General features: G+C 37.4%; 1 protein-coding gene and 1 long non-coding RNA gene across 3 annotated transcripts; one reads left to right on the top strand and one right to left on the bottom strand.

Moving 5' to 3' along the window:
* The first annotated feature begins 11,799 nt into the window (after positions 1-11,799).
* Positions 11,800-13,395, top strand: LOC108952789 (uncharacterized). Of its 2 annotated transcripts, none has more exons than XR_010496577.1 (4): positions 11,800-12,272; positions 12,395-12,455; positions 12,541-12,653; positions 13,256-13,395. It is a non-coding gene; the product is annotated as an uncharacterized LOC108952789 (long non-coding RNA). The 2 variants fall into 2 exon arrangements; XR_010496578.1 differs by having other exon boundaries at positions 12,541-13,178; positions 13,256-13,380.
* On the bottom strand, positions 13,150-17,920 carry LOC135638299 (protein BREVIS RADIX-like). The gene is made up of 6 exons (XM_065151370.1): positions 17,592-17,920; positions 16,411-16,566; positions 14,491-14,912; positions 14,281-14,413; positions 13,380-13,780; positions 13,150-13,286 (listed from the first exon to the last, which is right to left on the bottom strand). The coding sequence occupies exons 2-6, from the start codon at positions 16,525-16,527 to the stop codon at positions 13,208-13,210; spliced, it is 1,152 nt and encodes a 383-aa protein (XP_065007442.1). The 5' UTR covers positions 16,528-16,566; positions 17,592-17,920; the 3' UTR covers positions 13,150-13,207.
* Positions 17,921-19,241: the final 1,321 nt, after the last annotated feature.

The raw sequence follows: 19,241 nt of genomic DNA, 5'->3' as shown, positions 1-19,241 counted from the left end.
CATGCACAAAATGTAAAATCATCTAATATGATACAAACATTTATTTTCAAAATATTTATCACTATTTTCATGTATGATAATAAAGTATTCATGATACCGAACATTAAGTCAAAAATGATTCATTTTATCAATCTCTTTTTTTTATAAATAACAAAAATTGTAGGTGTACAAAGAAGAGATTGTGAAAAAAAAAATAAATCTCAAGTAGTAAATACAAACTCATTCAAATTCAAATCGTCAAATTCATCAAAATCTCAACATTACTTTCAAGAGATTCAAAATGGTATACATAGATTTATCATAAAGCAAATTAATTTTCAATCATCACATAAGGCATTTAAAGAATTTTTGAAACATACGAGAATGATTAATTTAAGCATGCAATGTTTCAATCAAATTCAAGTCATGAATACTAATACTTTCATATTGTGAGTATCAATTCATGAATACCAAAAGATATTATTTGTGATTCCAATTCTGCAAGATCAAGATTATGATTTAGATAAAACTCATTCAAATCAAATCGTTAACTTGAAATTCATAATCAAGTCATCAAAATCAATTTCAAGATTCACAAAATATCATGAAATCATTAATCTCGATCAGATGGAAAAAATATTTTTTAAGCGATTCTTTTTCATCTAAGCATGCCTTAGTCATTATATGCCAAATCAAGATAAGCGTGAAAGTTCAAGACATAAAGACAAAATCTTATAAAACAACTCATTAAGCAAGATTTTAAATATTTATTTTCAAGCCAGAGTAAGTCAAGGATTCAATTATCTCATGTCATGAATTCCAACAGGCATCTCAAATTATCAACATCACATTAAAAAGATATTTCAAAAAGATATATCGATAAGTGATTCATTTGTTTCATTTCATTTTCAGAAGATTCTCCTCTTTAGTAAATAAATTTAGGAGAACAAAATAAATTAAGAGAGATATAACATAATTGAAGAATTGAACATGATTCATATTTAAAATGTGTCTCATGTCATAAGTATGAATCAAACATTTGTGAAATCCGAAATCATCCTCAAAGTCACATTCAATAAATTCATACATGACAAGCATAGATTTTTTGAAAAGTCGATAAGATAGAGGATCGCATTTCGTTTTTATAAATTTCTATTCATGTGATTTGCTTCATGCCTTTACCTTTAATAAAACAAGTGTCAACATTTAAGATGGAAAGGTAAATTTCGTAAAACAAATCATCAAGCATGATTCCAGATAATATCCTTTTAATATCTTGATATTCATCATCAAGTATGATTTCAAAAGGTATGTTCAAGAGAAATCATTAAGACCAAATGCATGAAACACTCATTTATTTTCAAAATATTCATCATGTTTATTTTCATGAGATTCACAAGATTGGTAAAATAAATTCATTAATCTCAATAGGATAGAAATTTCATTTCCATTTCATACAATTGACTTCATGTGAGGGTATTCAAATCTTTTGTGAAAACATATATCATTATTTAAAATCAAAACATAAGTTTCGTCATGAAGCCGTCAAGACCAAACACATCATGATATCACATCTATCATCAAAAGACTATCAAGAAATTCATACATAGATGTATATGCACTATGTCATCTTAATATGTCATGAGAATGTCATTTTAATTCATCATAAAAATGATTAGACCAAAAACATGTTAATATAAAATGAGAGTTTCAAATCAACATTTACTTCAAAAACTCATGCATGACATAAAATCATCAAGATACACATGCATGGATTAATCCTAAGCATTATCACATATCATATAATTATCATCCATAATGTTGGATACATCATTCAACATTTCAAAACATAACATGCATGAAACCTTAGCAATATACTTTTCATGGTCAAATTTTTAATTTTTCAAAGATGCTAAAAAGAAAAATAATTTTTTATTTCCTATTCCTACTATCTAAATTAAGCACTCATGAAAAACTTCAAGTAATTTCAAAATAATTCAAGAGAGTTGAGTTACTTACCTTATAGTCAAAGCTCGTCAAAGCCCAATTCGTCGTTTCACCTTTGGAAGTTTTTGATTCATCCTTGGTTGTCTTCCTCTTCTTTGACCTCTTCCTCCGTTCAAGTTCATTGTTTATTTTAAATTTTTGTTTAATGAACTTATTAAGACTTAGTGTTCGAAGTTCAAGTTTATCATTGTCCTCATCACTTGAGTCATTGCTCAAGTGGTATTCATTTGTCCAGAGTTCCAAATCCTTCCTGTTCTTTGGAAGGTGATTTTGTTCATCATGTTCATCATGTGTATTGTGCACCATTTCATATGTCATCAACGGACCAATTAGTTCTTCAAGTGAAAAAATATTTAAATCTTTTGTTTCTTGTACTGCGGTTATTTTAGGATCCCACCTTTTTGGAAAGGATCTTAAGATCTTACTTACGAGATCAAAATTCGAAAAAGATTTACCAAGAACTCTTAGATTATTGACGACATCCGTGAAACGGGTGTACATGTCGCCTATAGTATCGCTTGGTTGTATTCGGAAAAGCTCAAAATCATGCAATAAAATGTTAATTTTCGAGTATTTGACTATACTAGTTCCCTCATACGTGATTTCAAGTGTTCGCCAAATATCAAAAGTCGTTTCGCACGTTGAAATCCGATTGAACTCATTTTTATCCAAAACATAAAATAAGGCATTCATAGCCTTTGCGTTTAAAGAAAAATACTTCTTCTCCAAATCCGATCATTCGTTCATCGGTTTAGAGGTAAGTTGAAAACCGTTTTCAACGATATTTCATAAATCCAAATTCATAGAAATCAAGAAAACTCTCATTCGAGTTTTCTAATAAGTGTAGTCCAATTCGTTAAACAACGGTGGACGAACAACCAATAAGCCCTCTTGAAAGCCATGAAGAGCCATTTCTCACGGGTGTAAATCCGAAATAAGAAATACCGGGCTTTGATACCGATTGTTATGATCGGAGCGGTACTAAGAGGGGGGGGTGTGAATTAGTGCAGCGGATTAAAACTCATAAGTTTGAAAACAAATTTGTAAATACGAAGAGATTTCGTTTTGATACTAACTTGAGTAAAATGAGAAAATGAAATCTGAAAGCTAGCAGTAGTGTAGATGACAATTTCAGGAAGGTAAATACTCACATATTCAAGGAACGCACCAATTTAAAGTGGTTCGGTCAAAATGACCTACATCCACTTGTGAAGCCTTCTTCAATGAGGCTCCCAACTTCTACTAGCAAATCACTTTAAAGGGGAAGGGCAAATACCCCTCTTACAACCTTTTTACAAATAGTTCACACTCTTACAAATCTTCAATAAAAAGGAAGGAGGTGAACACTCAAGCAATTGAAAACAAGGCTTGCCAAAAACTTTACAAAGGCTTTTGTCTCAATCTAATACTTCTCAAAGGTTGTAATCTCAACTGAGAATTGAGGGGTATTTATAGGCCCCAAGAGGATTCAAATTTGGGCTCCAAATTTTGAATTCTCTTGGGTTCCCGGGCGGTGCCACCGCCCGACCTCTCGGGTGCTGGGCGGTGCCACCGCTTAGTCCAGCGATGCCACCGCTCAATTCTCGGGTTCTGGGCGGTGCCACCGCCTACACTATTTCAGCTCACTGGTTGGGCTCCAAACCAGTCCGAACTCGGGCCCAATTGGCCCCTACTTGAGTTATAGGATTAACACCTAATTCTAACCCTAATAAATATGCTAACTACGAATTTAAAGACATTTCCTAAGGTATTACAAAGTCCGTAAGTCAAGACATTTTCCGACGAGCTTCCGGTGAACTTCCGGCGGTCTTCCGACGAACTCTCGGAAACCATTCTGCGGACTCCCAGCAAGCTCCTAGACTTCACGATTTGATCTTAGCGAGTTCCAACGAGCTTCTTCGGCAAGCTCCGCGAACTTCCAACGAACCTTCCGGCGAGCTTCCGAAAAACCCTTCGGCAAGCCTCAAGCATATGGACGAATATACAACACACCAGTCTATCCATTTATCTTGATGTCCTTTTTGAGTAACCTATGACCAGGATTATTTAGTCTTCGTGTTTAAAGGTGAATAAGTCTCATTATCGTGATCTCATCGTGATCCGATTCCTGTTACATAGATCCATGGACATCACAATATATATACGTATATATGCAACAAGTAATTTAAAGTGATAAAATATCAAATAATATAATAAGAAAAAAGAATGTGTATTATATCACACGTGCCATCACTCATGTGATTGGCTTGTAGGGTACCTATGACTAGCAATCTCCCACATGATCTAAAGCCAATCACCTATGTGTCTGATCCCCATAAGACCCTTGTGATGCTCAAAGATAATATAAGGCAATGCCTTTGTCAGTGGATCTGCGATGTTATCTTCAGATGGAACTCTTTCCACTGCTACAACTACTTGGGTTATGATCTCTTTGACCATGTGAAACTTTCTCAAAATGTGATTAGACTTCTAATGAGACCTGGGTTACTTTACTTGAGCAATCGCCCCATTATTATCACAATATGAGAGAATCAACCCCTCACTACCCAGCATGACTCCCAGATCTATGATGAACTTTTTTATTCAGACTTCCTCCTTTGCTGCCTTTGTTGCAGCAATTTATTCTGCCTCTTTAATCGACTCAGTAGTAATATCTTGCTCAGAACTCTTCCAGCATACCGCTCCTCCATTTAGTGTGAACACATATCCCGAATTAGACTTGCTATCATCGACATCAGATTGGAAGCTCGAGTCCGTGTAGCCTTCAACCTTAAGGCTACTACCTTCATATACTAGTAAAAGACCATTAGTTCTTCAAGTACTTAAAGATACACTTTATTGCTTTCCAGTGCTCCAAACCTGGATCCGCTTGATACTTGCTCATGACACTTAGAGCATGCGTTATATCAAGCCTGGTATATCGTATGACATACATGATAGACCCTATCGCTGAGACAAATTTGGACTGTGATGACAGTAAGAGGAGGGGTGGTGAATTAGTGCTTACGTAAAAATTCATCAGTTTAGAAATTCTTATGCGATGAAAACCAATATCGGAAAGATGTTAACTTGAAAACATATTCGTAAGCGTAGTGAAAGTAAGAAATTAGTTTGCAATGAAAATGAAAAGCTTAAAGTAAATGCAAACCAGATTTATAATGGTTTGGTCATCGTGACCTACATCCACTCTCGATTCCTTTTCACTCGAGGCCACCGACTTCCACTATAAATCTTTTTTCAACGGGTGAAGATCAACTACCCTTATAACTATTCTTCCTTTTACAAGCTCAGGAGTGAACCTTTACACCTCTCTTTTAGACTTCACTCCCATCTTAAAAAACTTTTAACTCTAGAAGGAAGAGACTCTAAATCTTAAGAGAATTTCTATTTTTTCTCAAGTAATCTTCCCCCCTTTCAACTCAATTTCATTCATAGCCAAGCAGAAATATCTTTGGTATCTATAGACGTCAAATGACTTAAATAGAGTTAAAAAAGGTCTCACTCATGTTTCATGGGTCCTGGCGGTACCACCGCTAAACCCTACTATAGGTCATTGAATGGGCCAAACAATAGGCCCAATTTAGCCTTGATTTAGGCTCAATTGGCCCCTAATTGAGTTGGTATTGTTTCATCCCAAAACTAACTCAATTAGTCCTAAACTAACTCAATCTAGACGCACAATTATAAGCATGAATCATATATTGTCCGACATGTTATTAGTTCATTTGGCGCTTCGTCTGATCCTTCAGTGCATCGTCCTCTCCTTCAGTGTATTGCCCAATTAGCATGTTAACTCCCGCAACTTCCGATCTCCTTGGCACAATGTCTGATCCTTCAGCCCGATGCCCGAACTCATGGCATGAAGTCTTTTACGGATACATCGACTGATCCTCTGGCATGATGTCTAATCTTTTGACATGTTCCACTCTGGCCCAATGTATAATTCCCCCTATTTTAATTGATTTACCTTTTATGATCGAAGTTAGTCATGCGTCACTCAAAACATAGATTAGATCATAAACTCATCAATTGATTACATCATCAAAACCCGAGATTCAACAATCTCCCTCTTTTTTATAATAATAATTAATTGATGATAGAGTTTAAATAAGTCCCCCTATTAATATGTCATATTGAAATGAATCTTGAATTCAAATTGAATTCAAGTCAAAGCAATTTTAATCATGAATCATATCATAAGCAATAATATATCATATACATCATCATAATAAAATTATAAGTATTATATATATAATCATAATTTTAAAACATCAAATTACGACATATCATGCATGATTCAAATCATCATTGTACTTTCTCTCTCTTTGTCATCAACAAAAATGAGAAAAGTGCAACTAGCAAATTTTTAATTATGCAAGCTAGTAAAATAATAAGTTTTGCATCATTTTAGAATACACAAGCTAGCAAGCTTTAGAGATGTGCAAGTTCAGCATATCTTTCAACCATTTTGTCATTGTCAAAAAGAAAGAAGAAGAGAGGAATAATATAATGGTGCAATTCATTTTCCTTTACATCAATTATCGAATCATCACATGAAACATATCAAGAAAAATTAATTTAGTGATGAGATATACAATTCATGAATACAAAGGAATTTTACATAATAAAAATCATGTCATTAAAAATAATATCAAAGATCATGTGAATACTAAAAGACATGATTCATTTTAACAAATCTCCTCTTAAATAATAAAAAAAAACTTAGAAGATCAAATAGAAATAGATCTTCAAATGAAATTTTAAGTCATTAATTCTGAAAAATCAAGAGAAAAATCATGATTCATTTGGATAAATATTCTCTTTAATAAAATATAAGAATCATTCAAGAATAAAAAGTAAGGGATCTTAATTTATATAAAGAAAATCTCAAGTTATGATTCTGAGAATTCAAGATCATGATCTAGATAAAACTCATTCAAATTCAAAAACATCAAATCATCAAAATCATCAAAATTAATTTCTTAATTCAAGAGATAATGTTAGATAGATTCATCACTAAGAATCACTTGTTGAAAAATCGAAAAGTTTTAGAGATATTTTCAAGAAAAATGCATTCTCCCCTCTTTGTTTCAATTTAAGTGATTTGATTTCATATAAGCATACCCAAGTTTTTTACACCAAATCAAAACATGCATCATTGTTTAAAACCAAAAAAGCAAATTTCATCATAGAAATAATCAAAATAATAAATTATAAATCATTAAAATTATCATTACTTCAAATCATCATTCCATGGATCTTTGCAATGGGAATTGGATCTTGATGAGATCACGATAATGAGACCGATTCACCTTAAACACAGGCCCTAAACAATGCTAGTCATTAGTTGCTTGAGAGGGACATCGAGATAACTGGACAGATTAGTATGTTGTATACTCATCCATATAATGGAGGCAGGTGGTCTTATAGCTGCTTGTATGGGGACACTAGGACTACAATGCAGGTGCTAATTGAAGAATGAGTTCATTGATTAATCCACTCATGAAATGCTCGATAGTTAATGATACCTTATTGTTAGACAACGATTTCGTTATCCTAGTGGTGTACCTAGTCCTTAGACTTGAAACACAAAGAATATCCTGTATGAGTACTCCATTATTTGATACCAGACTTATACGTTTAGAAGTTCCAAATCTAGCATAGTCAATAATCGGGAGTGATAGTCAATCTTTCGAGGGATATTGAATGTCGATAGAGGACCATCCGCTCTTGGTGTCATAAGAGAAATATCATATGTATTTTTGCTCAGATAAATCCCTAGTCAACGTAATTCAAATTATTAGAGAAAGAGTTCTAAGAAACTATATGGATCTGATAGCATCATGCCTGGTATATGATCTTTGGGATATTAAATGGATGAGGGAGTATAGGCACACGGTAATTGAGGATAGATAAGTCCAAAGGATTAGATTTCCTTGTATCGTTTGAGGATTACGGTATAGTAGCCTAATACGTCTATAGTCGATGAGTCGAGTGAATTATTATCTTCAAAATAATTCATTGAGCCAAAAGGAGTTTTGACATATGATATCGCCAAAACCTAGAAAACCTATGATGAGACCTTTTCTGACTTTATTTTTAAAGTTATTTTGGGTCTATAAATACCCTAGATATTTGTACTTGGCTGAGCACAAAATTAAGTTGAAAGAGGGGATAGAATACTTAAGAAAAATTGAAAACTCTTTTAGGATTTAGAATCTCTTTCTCCTGAAGTTAAAAGATGAATTCTCTTAAGGCTTATAATTGGAGATCCAAAATACTTCATAAACCTCACTAGCTAAAACAACAAAAGAAAGATCACTAGAATTAGAATTATTGGTACCAAAATGCTGATTTAAAGTAATGATGATTTAAAATCATGCTTGATGATTTAATGATTTAATTATGCATGATGATTTGAAGTAATGATAATTTTAATGATTTATAATTTATTGATTTTGATTATTTCTATGATGAAATTTGCTTTTTTGGTTTTAAACAATGATGCATGTTTTGATTTGGTGTAAAAAACTTGGGTATGCTTATATGAAATCAAATCACTTAAATTGAAACAAAGAGGGGAGAATGCATTTTTCTTGAAAATAAAAATTTTATTTAATATCATGTGTGTGTGTGTGGAAATCCGAAAATTTTGTGTGTGTGTGGAAATCCGAAAATTTTATTTTCTATTCTTCTACTGTGCATGTAACGTCACTTCATATTTCCCAACAAGAATTTTATGATTGCTTTCCTTCTATAATGAATGAAAAGAAAGTTTATATTTCTTTGCTTTCAAACTTTGTATATACAACCAGATGACTTGGATAACACATGATGATTGTATATCAACTATTTGTAAATTCCCTATCAATATTTAATGCTTTGAGTTTCACAGCTTTATCTGCCATATTGATGATGTGATCCTTAATCCCTCTAATTAACTTATCAACAAATTGAGTCATAGTTAGTATTTTCATTAATATATCAGCTAATGACTTATTAACAAATTTAAATCTATCTTTAATGGCCCTTATATATTTTTGTGCGCTAATTATAGTTGGTAATGAAATCTTTATATTATTTATAATTATTATTCTTATAAATATTAAACTAAGTCTATTATATCTTTCCCAAGTATTTATTTTATTAATTTATTTTATAGTACTTTTATTAGTCTAAGTCTATATACCTTTCAATAAGTAAGCGAAGTTAAGATCTAATAAACTTAGTGTGAATAGCTTATGTTCTAATCATTCTGAATAATTTAAACTAAAGAGTACATAGACATTGGAAGCATGAGAGTGTATGGAAGAAAGTATCACTGTAAAACATAAAATAAAATTAATATTTATAATTTTAAAGATATGATGAACTATTAATATATTCATATTTCATCTTTGGGTAAAATATTGATATCTCTAGAATTCACTCAAAATTATCTATAGATGATTGATACCATCATTGTGAAATAGTACTACTATCTTTGAGTATATAACCTTGAACTGCATCTAAAATTGTATCGTCATATCCCATCACATAATTATTCAAAGTAGATTCTTATTTGAGATTATCTGGAACTCCTAATTATATATGTTAATGTGAATATTATTTTCTTAATATCATTTAAGACTAATTTTTTAATATAATTTTATAAATTATTGGTTTAGATCTGACGACTATAAAAATAATATAATAATATAAAATAGCAATGCCCTATAAGTGAAAAATATTTATTATGATTTATATCTCATAAGTCTATTATCTTATGTCATTTTGGTAGTTACCACTCAGATAAAATTTAAGGGTATAAGCTATAGATAATATTCATATATATTATTTAATATAATTTATGTCGAAGCAGTTCAATAATAATATAATAATAATTATGATAATTATTGAACATTAATTTAGATAATCAAAAACTCATATGATAACTATAATCATGATAAAATATAAAATATATATTTATATAAAAATTTATATAATTTCATAATCTTTAATGATATATATGTGAATAACTAAACAAATGCCCAGAAATAATAATCAAAGTTTAATTATCATATACAAAAATATATCATATGAGAGAACTATAAAATAAGACCATAATTTATATTTTTATTTTGTATAAAATCTTAAATTAGACCAATCAATTTTATTTAATTTGGCAAGCTTAGAATTAGGCTAAATATTAGTCTAATTAAGTAAGTCAAAAATTAAAAATGATTAAAATCAAAATTAACCAAAAATTTGATATTTTTTTCCTAAATTTAATGATTGATCGAAACTAAATACAATCAAGTAGTCAAAATATAGTCATGATAAGATTCAATGATAATATTTAATTATAAATAAATCATATTGATCAACTTTATGATTGAGGATATAAATAAAAAATTCTTAATTTTTTGGGGATAAAACTATAATTTTATTAATAAGATATAAGTAGAATTATAGAATTTCTAAAGGGCAGAATTGTTAGAAGGATGTCAAATGGAATTAATAAGATTTATAATGGTAAAACTATAATTTTTAAAATCAGAACCCTAATTCCTGTACTACACGAGGCATGCAACCACTACTTGTGTGGCCAATGCTTGCGTGGTTGCTGTGATGCATGACCATACGACCAAAGTGATACATAGTCATCGCTTGTTGCCATCGTGCATATGTGTCACTTAGTGCAACTACCCACGACCAATAGATGTCATTGCAGCTGCAACGACATTGTTGCAACCATCGTAGTGAGCGCACACAGTAGTGCTGTTGTAGTTGCTGCAATCGCCATCGGCAGTGGTGCTGTGCAACCATCGTAATTGTCACTCACAATATTGCTACTATGTCGTAGGCAGCTGCACTGTGCAACCAATATAGTCACTACAGGGTTGGCGATTACATAAGACTGTGGGCCTAAATAATATTATCGTCGACAACAAGCTATCGACAGTGGTCCATTGATCTAATATAAGAAACCTTGTGTCGTTCGCAAGTAGTGATAGGACAAATCAAATAAAAAGGTATATCGATAATATACGTGCAACATTCGAGTATCGTAAATTAAAAACCAATAGATCTAAGGTATTTGATTTTAAGAAACTCGACTCTAATACTAATTGTAAGCATAAAAAATCATAATATGCTATAGTTATATAGAAAAACTTTAATGCTAGGATTAAAATCAAGTAATAATAAATCAGATTTATAATATGTATTTTTGATGTCGTCAAAAAAACCTTTATCTGATATGTAGGGTTACTATTCTCGAATTTAAAAACTACAATGATGTTAATATGTAAGGAGAACTAGATTTATATATATATTTTTTCCTATCCTTCATAAGACTACTATAATTGATGGATTAAGGGTAAGGAGAGATAAGAGAAGAATCATAATATCTCGATGAGTAACTCATGTAATCTCTTAATGATGGTAACTAAAGAGAGATAAAAAAAGATTTATAATGTCTCAATAATGTGATTTATTCATGTTTTTACATATTATATTTTTAGTCCCTAAGATGTTATATTTATTTATAGGCGAGTGCAGATGATCTAAGATAATTAGAAGAGTTCTTCCCATCAAAATCATCTCATAAGGAATATCATAATTGGATTTTTTTTTTATTAACTAATAATTATCATTAGAATCTAATTAAATATATAATATATTTTACTTAATTAGATACGATCATAAAATGTAACAATTTTATTGAGAATAAATAAAATAAATGCTATCAGGAAAAAATAAAAGAATTTTTTGGGGAATTTGTAAAAAGAATATTATAAACAAACATGGAGAGGTGTCGATCCCCTTCCCCTTAATTCTCGTCTTCCCTTCCCTCCTCGCCCCTCCCCCCCTATCGAGCTCCCTCCTCGCCGGACTCGGATCCGGTTCCGGTTCCGATTCCGGGTCCGCTTCGAGATCCAGATCCCTTCGTGTTGGCTTCTGCGCCTCGATATATGGAGCATCTAGGGCTTCTCGCTTCGCCGATCCCGTGGGTTTAATCCTGATCGGTGTGATGTAGGGCTTCGGAATGTGGCTCTAGTTCTTGATTCCTCATCGCTCTCTGTGCTCGGTTTGCGGTCTCCACTTAAATTCCCTATTCTTCTCTTGATGATCTGTCACGTATCTGTAACTTGCGACATTCTCGCCAACCGGTGATGCAATCGTTGCTGGAATCTTATTACGGGCGTCGGAAACGTAGCTGATCGTTGTTTGTTCGAAATGGTCATCCTGCCTTCTTCTTTTCCGAGCAGAGATGGATCCTTCCCTCTCCAGATTTCTTTATGGTATGATCTGTCTAGGCATCGAATCAGTTGTTTGGCATATCAATACATATTTAGTTTGATTGATCATTGCTAGAGAAGAATCGTTAAGGGCTGTTTTCTTTGAATTCATTGTTTGATTGCAGGATCCACGAGTCAATTAAGTCCTGGTTTCCTAGAACCAGCAGAGCGACCGTGGTAATCCAGGTTAGGACAAAATATTCTTAGTCAAACTCTTCAGCATTTACACAGAGCAAGTATGCGACTGATCTGATCACCAATTTATCTGCAGTTTAGCTGATGTATCTGATCTCCTGAGCATTAATTTTGTAACCGAAAGAAGAGATATTGGAATATGATATCAAATTGAACAAGTGATTCCTGTCTTCAGTGCTTTGTAATCAAGTATGTTTGTTCTGAAACACTATATCTTGTTGTTAATTGCATGCTTGTCGGATTTGTGGATAATATCTTCTGGGAAAACAATTGCCATTTTTCTTTCGTCTGTCATTTTCCTTTCCAACCATAAAGTCGTGATTACATGATCATACACTGCGTGTTCACTTTGATGCTAGAGATAGCCCTGAGTTGATGGAGGGTTTAGGGCCTTTTAGAGGATCCTGATGAACTCTACTATCAGAACGTTAATTTTATAGATGTGTGTACTGAGGAGTTTGATATAAGACGGTTCTTCATTGAATGTGTTTGTCAGCTGGGCGAAGCATTCATTTAAACACCAAAGATGTGAGGTTACAGTGTTGGTGACCTCAAAATGGACCAGATACCATATAAGACTAGCTAGCCTAAGCAAACTATGACCTTAGATTAGATTGACAGGAGCAACGTACATTTCTATGTAATTATATTTATATAAGTGAGGCAGATCCGCGTCGGCCCTCCGGGTTATCACGGTCAGCAGCTGTTAAAGAGGTATGTTTTACCTGTTCGGGAGCCTCCCATCAGAGGTACTGAGCTTGTATTCTTTCTCTGTTCTCTTCCCACCACAGCTTAGCGCGCACCTCCCCGAACCGTTCTCGGCTGAGGCAATCGGCTCTCGTCATCAGCGACTCTTGCATGGCACATGAGGAGGAGGAAGGGGAAAAAAGTAAAAGAGATCAGAGAATGTCTCACCTGAATCGGACACGGCGAAGCTCTCGGGTGCCATCTGGCAGCTCACGGATGGTGATGCGCACGCCGGGTTCGTCTTGCTCCACCCACTCAGTCACGTCGAGATCGCTGGCATTGCTGATGGAGACGGAGGCTCTGGAGGAGGTGGTGGTTCTCGACGCGTCCATGGAGGAGCATTCTCCCTTCACACCCGCTGCGGGAGCAGTGGCGAAGGCCGCAGGATAGAAGTACTGTGGGAGGAGGAGATGTTGGGAAGGATCTGGGACAGGCGGGCAGTAGGCCCCTCTCCCGGAGGTGGACGGTGGCCCGTACGTGCTTTTGCTGAGTCGCTCTTTGCCGGTTGGCGGCAGGTTGACAGGGCTGCTTTGGCTATCCCTGGTGTAGAATGGCGGCGATGACTCCCTCTGCATACACAAGTCAAACAAACTGTTGAGCGATTTTTGTGGCACGTGGTCATTACCGTGGTGGAACACGTACGGTTTTGCCATGGAGGAGGTTGCTGGCGATATCTGTCCGTAGTCTCTAGCCCTCCTATTCCTTTGTGTGCTTGAGGGCAATCCAGTGGGCTCATAGGGAAGCAATGAAACCCACACTCGCACCCACATTTGGGATGGAGATTGAAGTTTACAGTGACTAACGTCCTGTACATGTAAAACTTCACACGGACGACAGGGCAAAAGAAGGATTTGCTCTTTCTTTTACGCACGAGGTTTGGGGTTTGGGCCATTGGCGAGGACGAACGGACTGCTAAAGCTGCCGGCTTCGAAAGCCTGGATGCATGTGCTTGAAAACCTCTCTCTCTCTCTCTCTCTCTCTCTCTGATCAATGGGTTGATTATGATGAGTGTTACTCTCTGTTTTGTTTGTTTGCTAAACAAGGATTTTGCAATCAATATACCACTAACCTCGCCGTCGTCGGATCTGGGCGGAGTTGGGAAAGCCTGACGGCTAAATCGCTGCACGTTGTACAGCTCCATGATTCTATCGTAGTTCTCCCCCCACCACCTCTGCGCCTGCCACTTGTTGAACATCTCCCGGCTGTGTCATACCACCCGTTCCATCCATGAGTAAGAGAAGAGCTGAATGACGAGTTAAAATATCCTCTCAACGCGTACCTGAAGCGGATGCGTTTAAGGTCGTTTCCAGCGCCGCCTGGGAGGGACACGAACGTGATGTGGACGCCCGGCTCCACTTGCGCCATCCACTCCTTGGGTTCGCCTTCCTCCTCCACCACCACTGCGTCCTCCACCTGCTGCTGAATCCACTTGCCTCCGTAACTGGAGCCCTCTTCCTCGTACTGCCCCACGTTGTCATTGCTATAACTTGAGAAATCCCATGCGGGTGTCGAGCTCGAGCTGGCTGCCGCCCGGATGAAGTCATACTGGCTGCCAGCGTCGGAGGCCACGTCTTTGTCAAGGTAGGAGCTGCGGTCGCGAAACTGGTGATGATGCAGGGTCTTGCTCTTTCCGAACGAAGAGCTACTACCACCTTTGCAATGTCGATGCGTGCCGGAGAACTTCAACACCATGTCCTTCAACTGTAAATGTTTGTTCTGTATAAAATTATCTAAAAGTCGCGACCCTTTCCTCCCATTGACAGAAATACTTGAATTAACGACCACAGATGCGCCAGCCCATCACAGGCTGATATCGCGCATTGCACCCTAGGGTTGTGCAACTATAGGCGAGTCCCGTTTACATCAAGTTGCCGGTCTCGGAAGGATGAACACCACCTTCGCCCATCATACATCGGTAAGGCCGACAAACTGGTGGCCGCTCACTATTATGCATTACGAGGAGACGTAATTAATTGACCATCCCTCTTCGGCGAGCAAAGCCTGGCATGGGGGACAAACCCACACGAAGCGATTGATCCCGGCCAACTAACATGGCTAGACGACTGCGTGTGCAGCTCATGTCCGTTCATTGACGACCCAAGGGCCCTACCTGTTAATGGGAGCAGCTCTTTGTACCAAAATCTTAGTAGTCCAATGCATATGCAGTACTAGTACTAGTACTCTCTCCAGTCACTACGATCTTATCTAATTAATTCGTACGTCACGCAAACACACCCGCATGTAAAAGATGATGGTTAGAATAAAGAAAGGGAAAACAGGTTTTAACAGACAAGCAGCCCAATCCTTCGGCTTTACAAGGGCGATGTTGTGGCGCTATCGCTCTTCCACTGTAGACTACAGCTGCTCACCATTAATTTGATTTAGAAGATGCGACAAAAGTTGCCGGGTAATGTGGGTTGAGAAAGGAAAGGCAGGCGCCAAGCTGCTGCCTTGATCATAAGGTAATTACCATATGTAAGGTTCCAAAGAGACTAATGCGGTCTAAGAGTCAAAACCAGAAGAATTCAGTCACTCGTTCACTCTGGGAAATAACCAAGACCACCAGTCTGTCCCTGCTCTCACTTTATTCCTTCCCTTGCTGGTGCACACAAACCAATCGTCGTCCTTATTACATCCAATGGATCTCTTTCTATCAGAGCACTCCTTTTTAAGAAGACCCGAGACCATATCTTCCCCCTACTTTGAAGACCAAAAACAACATAGAGAAAGCGAAATTACATCTAATCCCACACCTCTTACCTCCTCTCTTTTTGGGGACCCATGAGGACGAGTCACCTTGTGATGATATCCCAAACCTTTATAGCGCTTTGCTGGCAAGCAGCAAGCTATTATTCCGGTGCTCTATTCTCACCAACTAATGTGCCATTTTGTTTGCCCTGTTTCTACTTTTGCTGGGAACTTGCGTGAGTCGTCTGGGGTCGAGGTCTTGTTCTGTTGGTGGGTGGGTGGGTGGGAACAGGGTTGTGGACGATGTGGTAGTGGTAGAACCGGACACATATAGGTCTGGCGTTCTCGTTCTTTGGCTGCTACCCTCTCCCATGCAGCGCCACGCTTGCCCACCTAAATGGTCTCGTCCATCCAAGTACCACATTATTACTACAGCAACTACTTGCGTGTGCTGCACGGAGTACGTAGAGAGAGAGAGAGAGAGAGAGAGAGAGAGAGAGAGAGAGAGAACCTGAGAAGTGAGGCTTCTGACGGGGTCTTTGGAGCTTGGATTGGTGGGCGCACGCGCGGCGGTGTCGTCCCCGCCATCTTCCGGGTCGTGCTTGGAACAGGCGATACAGGCCAACATCTTGGAGTCCGCCCTGCTTCTCACCACCACCAGAAACCGCTGCAAGGGCAAGAAAAAGAAATGGTCAAATCTCTCATATGGCAGTACGCCTCAGCAAAGGAAAGGGCTTGGCCGTGCCCGACAAAAGCAAGCATTCTGCAGTTGTGTTGTTTTCACAAGATTCGGCAATCCTGCCATCATGACTTTCTTTCTTTCTTTTAGCGAGCACGGGGAGAGGACAAGCACTGTGTCGTTCACTACATAAATTGTCGCCTCTGACTCTGAAAGGATCAAACACATCCCGCTTTAATCGTACTGCTGAAAATTAATTGGAGGAAAGCAGGGCCGGAAGAGTAAAGGAAGGAGCGTTCCATAAATAGGTGGACAGGAGACATATTAGCGTGCGCTTCGATACTCCATAGGTTGACGGAAAGACAGATAGAAGCGAAGATTTCCAATGAGAGGAGCAGAGGCCATGCCATTGTCTCGTCTCTCTCCTCTCAGTGTTCTCCTCGCCCTTTTTCCATGCAAGCTCATAGTAGACCCCACATTTTTCTCCCCAGGCATACAAGAACATAGGGAAGGAACCAGAAGGAAGATCCAAGATTCCTTCTCCGGTAGAAAAAGACATCTAAACCCAAAATCATAACAAAACTTTATAAAACAGGGCAAAAATAGTGACCTTACATATTAGATTACTGCACAGATCGTGGAAGTTTTACTCTTCTTTCGAAGAATCTTCCTCCAGTTCTTTGATCAGATCTTTTGAGTATTTGTGACAGATCAGATTCGACTACTGTATCTTCATTGCTACAGGAGTTACCTCTGTTGAAATTCTTGAGGTACTCAGATGAGCACCTAACAGGATTTACAGAGGAGAAAACGAAACAAAAACAAAGAAGGAAAATGGATCAAAAGAACAAACACCATGTCGAAACCACATGCAAGGCCGCCCGATCAACCATTTCATTAACAAATAGCAAAAAAGTTTGAACTCCGATTCGTTTTGGCGAAAGTGAAAACCAAATACCAGAGCAACACGAGACTGATCGATCGAGAAGAGATAACGTCCGAACTTCTCTTACCTTCCTCCGATCGCTGATTTCTTCAACTCCGCGTCCTCAATTACCGCTGCCGCCTCACCGATAAATCACAACACCTCTTTGCTAGCTCTGCTTCCTTAACTCTTCCGAGATCGCATCGAAGAAGACGTCAGCGGCTCGCGGGCGAGAAGCAAAATGGCAGTGAGCTTGCGGCGAAGAGGGAGAGAGTTCCCGTAATTTTAAATCTTTAGCTTCACCGTTTTGTTTGTTCTACTTCTACCTTTACCCCAGCAAAAGTAGTTTCGAATAGCCAAAGCGGAAGAAAAGCCTCCGCTTCGTCCCACTTCAGTTTTCCCGTTCGGGAATGCCAAGTGTAATTGAAATGGGCGAAGAAGCCCGCTCCCTAGGCTCTACTATATATAGCATACTAGAATAGAATAACGTTGAATAAGTCCAGTTTTCTAGAACAGAAGCTCTTCTTCTTTGACGTTGACGGCCGCTATCTGCCCCGTCACCGTACTTACTACGAATGCTAACTAAATACAATATTCTTTTTTTATTTTTTTGTAAAAAAATTAAAACAAAAAGAGTGTGAATAGGGCTCGCCTTGAGAAATCAGAGTCGTTCATCGCCTGTGGCACCCCTGTAATCGAGTGGTCTTGTCACCCTCCCCCTTCGATTGGTCCCATCCATCAGACGGGGCTGATCTGCGGTGTGCCTCCTACTGAACTAACTGATGGATGGGTTCTATAACCGTACAATACGGGCGCGTCGGCCAGAGGATGACGGGGAACTGTCACCCCAACCCTTACTAGCCGCTGATAGGTCCTAATGGAACGGCCCACTAACATAAGCACGCGCACGGGCCGAGTGACATCACCGGATCTGGACCGTCAGATGAAGCAACCTTTGATTAAAAAGTACAAATTAATGATCCAGAGGCAGCACCGAGAGGAGCGCGCCCAGGTGGACGGCCGGGATTGATCACGATACCGTACGGGCGCCCAGTGCCATAAGGAAAAGCATTTGGAGAATTGACGGGCTGGTCTTTTGATCCCGAGTTGTCCAATCGGTGCGTGTCCACTACAACTCCGTCTGTTAACCATTTTGTAACTTATTTGACTACTGCTCTAATCTGTTTTCTTTTTCTTTTTTTCCTCTCTTCTTTTGGGTTGCGGTTGACAAACGACAAAAGGGATTTTACTTTTTGCTTGTGTTTTTCGTTTTTTTTTTTCGCTTCCACAAATGAAGGTGATATATCACATGTGATGCAAAACATTAAAAAAATACTACCATAAACTGATGTGTTGTCCCGCTCGCATGATCCGCATAACACCGACAGAGGTGTCAACAATTTTGAAGTGATATCGAATTCAGTCCAGCCAACCGAGAGCCCTTACATTGATTCTCTCTCTCTCTCTCTCTTGGTAAATTCTTGTTTTCACTTTTGCCTCCACTCGCATCCCCACCATCCTTGGTCACATAGTCCAGTGCTCTAAGTACCTTTGTAAGTGAGTTTTTTCTTCTTTTGTTGGTGGTCTCTTATTTGTCTCTATGTTTGTCTTCTCGTCTCTTTATGCTTCGATTATTAATTTTATCTTGTACTATTATTTTTTTATTTTTTATTTTATTATCATCGTTGTCCTCACCCATAACTCGTCCACAAACAATAAAGATTACGATAAGAGGAAT

Source organism: Musa acuminata, chromosome BXJ3-5, assembly GCF_036884655.1.
Source record: "Musa acuminata AAA Group cultivar baxijiao chromosome BXJ3-5, Cavendish_Baxijiao_AAA, whole genome shotgun sequence".
Lineage (NCBI taxonomy): Eukaryota > Viridiplantae > Streptophyta > Magnoliopsida > Zingiberales > Musaceae > Musa > Musa acuminata.
The sequence above is the reverse complement of the archived record's forward strand: the minus strand, read 5'-3'. Positions and strand labels throughout refer to the sequence as shown.